This window comes from Hippopotamus amphibius, chromosome 1 (assembly GCF_030028045.1).
Source record: "Hippopotamus amphibius kiboko isolate mHipAmp2 chromosome 1, mHipAmp2.hap2, whole genome shotgun sequence".
In the NCBI taxonomy this organism is placed as follows: Eukaryota; Metazoa; Chordata; class Mammalia; order Artiodactyla; family Hippopotamidae; genus Hippopotamus; species Hippopotamus amphibius.
The window spans coordinates 146,081,570-146,091,343 of record NC_080186.1 but is presented as its reverse complement, the minus strand read 5'-3'; the positions used below and the strand labels follow the sequence as shown (position 1 = coordinate 146,091,343).

Below are 9,774 nucleotides of genomic sequence, written 5' to 3'. Positions count from 1 at the left end.
CACTTGGTTTTTGATAGGAGTGCTAAGACTGCTCACTGGGCAAAGAATAGACTCAACAAATGGCACTGCAAACCCAGATCTCACATGCAGAAACTTGAGGTTGGACCCTACCTCATAGCAGGTACAAAACTTAATTCAAGATTAATCAAAGGGCTAAATTTTAGAGCTAAGTTATAGCACTCTACAAGAAAACATAGGTGCACATCTCCATGACCTTGGATTTGGTCATGGTTTCTTAAATATGACAACAAAGGCACAGAAAACAATGAAAAATGAATACTCTGGTCTTCATAAAAATGAAAAACTTCCACGCATCACAGGATATTATCAAGAGAGTGAAAAGACCACCTACAGAATGGCAGAAAATGTGTGCACACCATTGGTCTGCTAAGGGTTTAATATCCAGAATATGTAAAGAATGCCAACAACTCAATTCAAAAATGGGACAAAAATCTGAACAGACAGCTCTCCAAAGACGACAAACACATGGCCAACAGCACAGGAAATGATGCTCAGCATCACTAAGTATTAGAGAAATGCAAATCAACCTACAATGAGATATCTCCTCACACCGGTCAGAATGACCAACATCAAAGAATCTACAAACAATAAGTCTTGGAGAGGGTGTGGAGAAAAGGGAGCCCTCCTACACTGTGGGCGGGAATATATATTGGTATACCCAATATGGGGAACAGTATGGAAGTTCCTTTAAAAACTAAATACCACATGGTGTGCAATCCACTCCTGAGCATACACCCGGAGAAAACCATAATTCAAAAAACACATGCACCTCAGTGTTCACCGCAGCACTACTGACAATAGCCAAGACATGGAAGCCACCTAAATGTTCATGAACACACAAGCTGGTAAAGAAGTGGTACAGATAGATATACAGTGGAATATACTCAGCCATAGAAATGAATGAAATAATTTGCAGCAACACAGATAGACCTAGAGATTCTCATATTAAGTGAAGTAAGTCAAAGACAAATATCAGATGATATTGCTTATATGTGGAATCTAAAAAAATGGTACAAATGCACCTACTTACCAAACAGAAATTGAGTTACAGATGTAGAAAACAACCTTAGGGTTACCAAGGGGGTGGGTGGGATAAATTGGGAGATTGGGATTGACATATACCCACTACTATATAGAAGTAACTAATAGGGACCTACCATATAGCACAGGGAACTCTGTAATGACCTATATGGGAAAGGAACCTGGAGGAGAGTGGATATATGTATCTGTATGGCTGATTCACTTTGCTGTATTGCAGAAACTAACATAATATTGTAAATCAACTATACTCCAATAAAAATGTAATTTAAAAATGTGTAAAGAGGGGAGCAGGAGGAATGAAGAAAGGCCTAAATGCAATGTTGTATCTTGGATTGGATCTGGGAACAGAAAAAAAGACATCAGTGGAAAAACTGGTGAATCTGAATAAAGTCTGCAGTTTAGTTAATAGAAATTCAAAAGTTGGCTTCTTTTCAGGGTTGAATAACTTTGTGATTTGACAGCAAAATCGAGAAACCAGGTTTTTTCTAGCCCTCTGTTCTGCTATCCTAAGTGTGTTGGCTTTTCCCCTCAGGCTGGCACCCTTCATAGCCACAATATAGCTGCCAGCGTTACAGGCATCGCATCAAAAAACAGTAATGACAGAGACAGAAAGGGAAAATATCTTATGTTTCTCATAGGTTAAAAAGCCCTTCTAAAAGTCCCAAAACAAATTTTCCCTCATGTCTTTAAGGCCGGTATTACACCACCCACTCAATTCTCAACTAAAAAAGGCCCGTGCACAGCAAAAAAAGACCCAACATCGCCAATAAAATAAATTAATTAATTAATTAATTTAAAAAAATCCTCACCAGCCACCTTTAAGTCTCAGTAATTCTCATTCTGTGAATGATAAAACTAAGTCTAGAGAAGGAAAGTGACTTGTATAGAGTCACCTGTTGAGTAAATGGTAGAACTGGGACCATACCCTGATCTTTGAACTAATACCCTATTCTTCAACCCAGACCCATATTCTCCACCCTGATTGTTAGGGGAGAGGGAGAAGAGACAATTATCATTGGAGATACAGATTCACATGCTAAGAAGAGTTGGCAAATATTTCCCTAGAGTAAGATGTTTTCTTCTCCATAAACTATGTAAGAAAAAGAGACGATAAATTTTAGGATTCTTAGGACCCACTCTCAAATCATCAAACAATGTGTTGGAGTAGGGTGGTAGACTGCTTCATAGAAAACTCAGTCTGGCAAAGAATTTCCCAAGAAACACAGAAGGCCTCTGTGGAAGGAAAACACTCCTGAGCGTCTCCTTTACACTCACACTACTGGCCACACTCACCACACTTCTGACACCAGATGTGTGGGTTTTCCACACATCAAGCAATTCTCTGTGACACCCGCTGGGTATCCTACAATTTGATTCAATTCTGACACTAACTGGAGTTAGCACAGGCCCCACAGGCCAAGGGCTCAGTTCCAAGAAACTGTCCCCCAGTTTAGACATCTCAAGCAGTAGATCCCAAGGTTACCCATAACTTCTGTCCCATTTGGTTACAATTCAGAGGTTCCATGACCCTCTGGCTTGATTTTCATTATTTGCTAGAATAGCAAAATACTTAAGTTTACCAGTTTATTACATAATAAAAGATATGGTAAAGATACAGATGAACAGCCAGATGAAGAGATACATTAGGCGAGGTCCAGAAGGGTCCCAAGTACAGGAGCTTCCGTCCTCATGGAGTTGGGGTGCACCACCACCCTCCTGGCATATAGATGTGTTCACTAGCCCAGAAGCTCCCCAAATTCCATACTACTGGGATTCTTGTGGAGGCTTCCTCACGTAAGCATGGTGAATCATTAACTCCGTTTCCAACACCTCTTCCCTCTCTGGAGAATGGGGGGGTGAGGCTGAAAATTCCATGCTTCTAATTATAGGCGTGGTCTTTCCATGGGCTCTTTCTGCCCAAGAGCCCACCAAGCATCACCTGATTAAAACAACACCCCCTTCCACCCCACTTCACAAAGGATATTCCAAAGAATACAGGTAATGTGTCAGCAACCAGGGTCAAAGACCATATATACATTTCTTATTATTTCAGTCTGGCATCTCCACTGTGCCCATTTATGCAAATCAACTTTCATCAATACTGGGACACCTTGGCTTCCCTAAATGGTGGACACATCAGGGATGTCAACAACGCAAGGTGACTTAGGGTCAGATGATTAAGAGAGAAGCAGCAGTGCGACAGGGAAAGATTTGAGGAGAAACAGATGAACCTGGCTGGTCAGACAGAAACTGAATAGCCCAGTTGCGGGAAGAATCGCTGGGCCTGTGGTATGGGCATGATGGATGGGCCCCTCTAGGGTGGCCTGTGATTGAAGCCAGATTGTCAAAAACGGACACTTAGCCAGGAGAGAGAAGCAAGAAGTTAGATGGTGCTGTCAGCTTGCCAGGGGATATGCAGCAAAGAGTATGGGACTTGCATGAAGAGTGAAGAGAAAAAAAAGGAGATGAGGTGGTGGATGAGTTTTTTAAACAGCCTCCAAGGACACCTGTGAGAAAATCTGAGGCATCTGAGGTCGTAACAGTGATGTGTTTGCAAACAGGTAGACTCATTGCCTTCCAGGAAATGAGGTTCTCTGCTGGTATGAGGTCTGCAAGCCGAGGGGAGCCAGCTGAGGGTCCCCACCTTCTAGCAAACCTCGGAGACTCAAAGGTGGTGTCCTCTGGAAGACAAGAAGTTTCTGGAGCTTCTGTTTTAGGAGCGGAACAACAGTGAACAAGCCAGAATTGTTGGCTAGTCTGCCCCCATCCCACCCTGGAAGGAAAGGATGCCCTCCGGGCTGTTAGGAAGGCTGGGCTCTATTCTGGACCCACAATGGGTAACTCCTGAGAACCGTGGGCAGCGCCTTGTTAATTTCACCTCGAAGTTTACTGTAGAAGGACAGGCTTGTTAGTCTACAGCCAACCAAGGAATCCGAAAGCCCCACGGGAACACCAGTGGGTCCAGTGTGTTCACATCGCGCTCTACCAAGTCCTAGGCATTCTGTGCAAATGTCCCAGGGACACAGCTAGTGAGCAGCAGGGAGAAACAGCTGGCAGGCGCCCAAACAGAGCAGCTTTCCTTCCACAGGTGTCCAGTTACAGCTAACATTTATCAAGGACTTATAATATGCCAGGCACCGTGCTGAGCATTTCACAAGTGTTCTCATTTAGTTCTCACAGCAACCCGAATGAGGTGATGCTTTTGACACTCCTATTATACAGGTGAGGAACCTGAAGCACAGAGAGGCTAAGTAACTTGCCCAGGGTCACACAGGTAGTACTTTGCTGCAGTGGGAATTAAGCCCAAGTCTTTGCCACTGGGTTATCCCGGGGCTCTCTGTCGGATTTCCTGTGATGAAAGGGTTTTCTCCCCGCACACAAGAGAGGGTCTATCTAACGTGCCTCACGGGCAGCAGTCTTAAGACTGACAGGCTAGGGCTTATCCAAATCTCTGAGGGCAGCTCCTGAGTCATCAAGAGTCACAGCTGCTCTGCGGTTCACTCTGCCATCTGTTAAAACGAGGAAAATATTAAATATCGACCTCTTGTGGCTCATAGGCTTTGTCAGTTTTCAGGATTGAATGTCTGAAAATCACCTCCTGCAGTTACCTGGCGCACTTCACAGTCACCCTCCTGCAGATGCCACCTTCTTTCTCCTGCTCACCCCAGGACTAATAAAGGAGCAGGGGCCAATCTGAGGGCTTTATGCACACAACCACCACGAAAGGCAGCCACAGAAAAAGAAAAACGGAGGAGGAGGAAGGGGGCTGTCAGTGGAGGTGGTGGAAATGCTGAATAAACGTGATAATTGGACAAATGAAGGTCGTCTTGTCTGCTAAAGAAGGAAGCAGTGTGACTTCTGGAGAATTGCTGTTTCTTTTTATGAGACCATGAAAGACATCCCTGTTTTTTCTTCCTTGCCTATAAGGAGACTCAGTTAAATTTTATGCTCAGTTTCAGTCTGTTTCCTTACCTTAGTTTTTTGGCAACCAGCTTCTCCCTGACAATAAAACTGAAAACTCCCCCAAATGAGGTAACTATGCCTTGTTATGACCAAGCTTCATATTCTCGTGGAGAAGCAGGCAGAAGATAGTAAACTATTATGCCTAGAATGAAGAGAATACACACTGGCCCAAGAATTGCATGCTAAAAAAGACCTGGTCCTCTCTCAACCAGGATTTGCTCAGAAACAATTTCCACTCCAGGACACAAAGTCCAAGAGAAAAAATTAATTGCTTTTAAAAAATTTTTTATATTTGATTTATAAATGTCTAAGTTTTAAAAATTAACTTAAAATGTATATAAGACAGAAAGAAATCTGAAACACACATGGGAATAATAGCATCTTGGTGGTAGGCACACAGCTCTTTTTCTTTGCATTTGACATATATAATTTTGAAAATAAATCCAAACTGCTGAGAGAGAAGACCAGCCGGCATGAGGACTAGAAGCCCTAGGCAGCCTGATTTTTGTGCTCATATTTTTAATCTGAAGTTGGGTGAGATTGCAATAAGGAACTTAATCTCCAGTCTTCTGATCAATCAATCATTCAAAGACATTTAGGGAGTTCTACCGTATACCTGACACTTTTCTAGGCCTTAAGGACATAAGGGTGAATAGAACAGATATAGTCTCCACCTTCCTTGAGCTCCCAATCTAATGGAAGGAATGGACAAGAAGTAAACAGACTAAGGAATGAATAATTATACATGTGATAAGTGCTCTGAAAAAAAGTGGGAAGGGTTCAGACAGAAAACAATGGCAAGGTGGCTTTGCCCAGTTTACACAGGGTGATCACAGATGGCCTCTAGGAGGGAGGTTCTATTTAGCTGAACTGAAAGCAAAAGGAAGAAGGAAAGAACAATTCGTGGTGAGGTCACTGGATACATACCCACCCTGAAGCAGGACAGAGCTGTGTGAGTCCTAAGGGCAGAGCATGGCCAGAGTGGCGGGTACACCTCATTGAGGAGGGAAAGGACCTGAGATGAGGTTCAACAAACAGTCAGGGGCCAGACCGGGCATGGCTGGAAGGAGCTGGCCTTTTATCCAAAACAAATATGGCAGCCACTACACATCTTAGTTGCAAAGGAGTGACATGTTCTCAATACACCTTGTAAAAGATCTCTGGCTGCTGGCTAACTTGGAGTTGGTTAGAGTGGAAGCAGAGAGATGAGTAAGAACTGGAATCAGCTAACAGCAAGCCAAATCCAGTGCACCATTTGATTTTGTAAATGAAGTTTTACTGCAGCACTGCATGATCATTTACTATTATCTATGGCTGCTGTCACACTGTAACAGCAGAGTTCAGTGGTTCAGACACACACTGTGTGGCCCACTAATCCCAAAGTATTTACCCTCTGGCCCTTTACAGGAAAAATGCAGCAGCCCCTGCATTAGAAACCTGAAGCAAATCAGCACTCAATAAACACGAATTACTGAGCATTTACTGTGTGCTTAGGAGAAAGACAGGCCCCTGGACACATACATGCTGTGTAAGACCAGGTGTCTTCTTTGATGATGTTCAATAGCATCAGTTCCATCCCCTTACTGCCCCTGACAAAAATCTACTCTTGCAAAGCCTCAATCTTTCACTTCTAAACCTTCAACTTTGGTTCAAGTCCTACCCCCTCCATACAGTTTTCCTTCATTTACTCACACCTCACTCTACATGTATTTTAACTCCAGCCGCAAGTATCTCCTACGTTCAATCCTTTGCCTTTGACTAATCGGTGAATATTCATGGTTTTGGACGACCAACACATTTTTCCCCATGGTGGTGAAAACATGAAATAGCCCCATCCTGTCGCCTAAGCTCTGAGGTACCAATCAAGCCTTTCACCCAATGAGAGAGTCCTAGGTCCAAGGCTATGGCAATGGGTTGAGGATCAGAACATGGCCCTAACAGAACCTTCTCCCTCAAGGCTATCTGCTGAAATTCATAAGAATTATTGTCTCTTGACTTTGCTGCCATGGTATTAGAAGGCTCTAAGTCTGGGGCAGCCAACACCCCTGACATTTGTGCTCACTGGAGACACATAAAGCCCACGTTCAGTAAGAGGAGAGGCAACAGAGAGAGAAGCAAATTGAGAGCTGGGAGTCCTGATGGTCTTCCCTGAGCCCTGCATCTCACAACACCTCTCATCCTCACTGATTAATACAAGTAGTAAAGCATTTCTGTTTAAGCTGATTGTGTTTCTGCCATTTACCACAGGAATCCTAATATAATAGGCAGCTATCTCTGCCAAAAGACAACCAAGGCAGGCCTATTTGGTATCTCTACAACCCTCAGCCTTGTACCAGGGAAATTGAGATTGCTGGGACACTAGACCTTGCTGGCTGGTTGGTGGGCATTTAGACCTTTTACACTTTGATCTTGGCTGTTATGACTTCACCTACAATGAGACATGGCCAAGAAGAAGCCTTGGGAAGGTCTGGTACAACACCAAGATACTCTACCTTCCGCTACTTCTGGGGCTGGCTTGGTACATTAACTTGCCATGTGAGTTCAGGTAAGTCCTTCATACCCGAAAATTCCCCACCTTAAAGTGAGGAAACTAGCCTTTCTGAACAACCTTCACTATTCTCTGATTCCTGAGCTTAGGTCTGTCCAATTCCTGGAGGAAAATCAGCGTTTTTAGCCCATCACTTTGGGACCAAGGTGACTGTTTTCACAGAGCATTATTTGATTTTGTTCCGAAAAATTTAATCTCTGAGCCAAATGCAGAGGCAGGAGTCTGCTATTTACATTAGACTTCTCATTCTGCCCTGACTTGGGCAGCCTGCACACACCCAGCAGGGATGGGCTAAGGGGAATGAGAGCACTTTGTTTTTACTGCGGTTACGTGTGTCTCATGAAATATCCCAAGTGCTTCTTGAAAAACATAACAAGGAAGTATGAAAAGGAGATTTACAAATGTCTTAGGCGCCAGCATAACCTATGAGGAATTCTAAAGCTGGTGAAAATGTTATTTTCTTGTTTCCTATAAAAGTACCTTATTTAAAAAATTCAAATCATTAGCACTTCCCAAAACCCCTGCTGCCAGTGCCCCTGTCTCCTCGGTGAGCCACAGCTGCCCCCCACCTCTGCAGGCAGCCCTCCAACACCAGCAGTTGACATCACTTGTTAGAAGAGCAACTCTGAAAGAAAACGAGCAAATTCCAAAATATGAAAAGGTTCACAATTTCAAGGTCCATACCTTCAGAGGGCCGCACTGGTGTGAATACTGTGCCAACTTCATGTGGGGGCTCATTGCTCAGGGAGTGAAATGTGCAGATTGTGGTTTGAATGTTCATAAGCAGTGTTCCAAGACGGTCCCAAACGACTGTAAGCCGGACTTGAAACATGTCAAGAAGGTGTACAGCTGTGACCTGACAACACTCGTGAAAGCCCACATCACTAAGCGGCCCATGGTGGTGGACATGTGCATCAGGGAGATTGAATCCCGAGGTCTTAATTCTGAAGGACTGTACCGAGTCTCAGGATTTAGTGACCTCATTGAAGATGTCAAGATGGCTTTTGACAGAGATGGTGAGAAAGCAGATATTTCTGTGAACATGTATGAAGATATCAACATTATCACTGGTGCGCTGAAGCTGTACTTCAGGGATTTACCAATTCCACTCATCACATATGACGCCTACCCTAAGTTTATAGAGTCCGCCAAAATTATGGATCCTGATGAGCAATTAGAAACCCTTCACGAAGCACTGAAGCTGCTGCCACCCGCTCACTGCGAAACCCTCCGGTACCTCATGGCGCATCTTAAGAGAGTGACCCTCCACGAAAAGGAGAATCTGATGAATGCAGAGAACCTTGGGATTGTTTTCGGCCCAACCCTCATGAGATCCCCGGAACTAGACGCCATGGCTGCCCTGAACGATATACGGTATCAGAGACTGGTGGTGGAGCTTCTTATCAAAAACGAAGACATTTTATTTTGAATTTTTAGTTTGAAGGAAAAAAAGAAATGTTTTACAGATGAAGGAATGTTTTAAAATAATTTAATTGGCTCTTATAGCTGAATTATTTCTTGGTTAGAAGTTTGGGCATATAACCAGATTAAAATGAAGGAACTTCCCATTGTTTTCACAGCACCGCTCAGCTGTCCTTGTAAAACAGTGAACACACGCTTTCCAGTTCTAGTAATCCTGGGTGTTTATCATGTTAAGAGAAACTCAAGCTATTGCATGATTAGCCTCCTGTTTGGCAAGGGAACCCCACACAAAGGAGACACCAAGCCTGCACCGCCCCTTCGTCCTGGGCTGCCCGTGGTTGTAACTCAGCATCTTTCGCAGAGTAAATCTGTCATGACTTTGCTTTTGGGTCCTATGTCATTGGTTTCTGATGCTTCTATACACATGCACACAAATGGAGAAAACAGCTCCTCTGGCTGCCGCATCACCATAGATTATAACATATGCCTACTTTTCTCAAATGCTTCCACTCTGGTTTCTCTTAGTTCTTCTCTAACACAGTACTTTCTTTCCAGCAAAAGCAAAATGTGTTTTCAGATTTGTTACTTTAGTAGATTATCTCTACCAATAAAAAAGTACAGTGCAGAGCATTTTCTGTTAAATTATTATTGGTTTTGAGTTGTAATTTTGTGTTTTTATCTGGCATGCATTTATTAATTTATTAAATTTGGCTTTTAGAAACCAAAAAAAAAATAAAAAAAATAAAAAATTCAAATCAGATCAAGAAGTTCTCTGACAA

At 43.2% G+C, this 9,774-nt stretch overlaps 1 protein-coding gene across 1 annotated transcript; it reads left to right on the top strand.

Annotated features, from left to right (window-relative positions):
* Positions 1-7,465: 7,465 nt before the first annotated feature.
* LOC130841513 (N-chimaerin) lies at positions 7,466-9,338 on the top strand. Its single transcript, XM_057717666.1, has 2 exons — positions 7,466-7,495; positions 8,151-9,338. Exons 1-2 carry the CDS (start codon positions 7,466-7,468, stop codon positions 9,000-9,002), a joined length of 882 nt encoding a protein of 293 aa, XP_057573649.1. The 3' UTR covers positions 9,003-9,338.
* Positions 9,339-9,774: the final 436 nt, after the last annotated feature.

What these genes read in the sequence shown, in the direction of transcription:
- LOC130841513 (XM_057717666.1), top strand. Translation starts at nt 7,466, where the DNA reads ATGGCCAAGAAGAAGCCTTGGGAAGGTCTG. An exon ending in AGAAGCCTTGGGAAGGTCTG is followed by an intron (nt 7,496 to 8,150) that starts GTACAACACCAA and finishes CCACCTCTGCAG; the next exon opens with GCAGCCCTCCAACACCAGCA.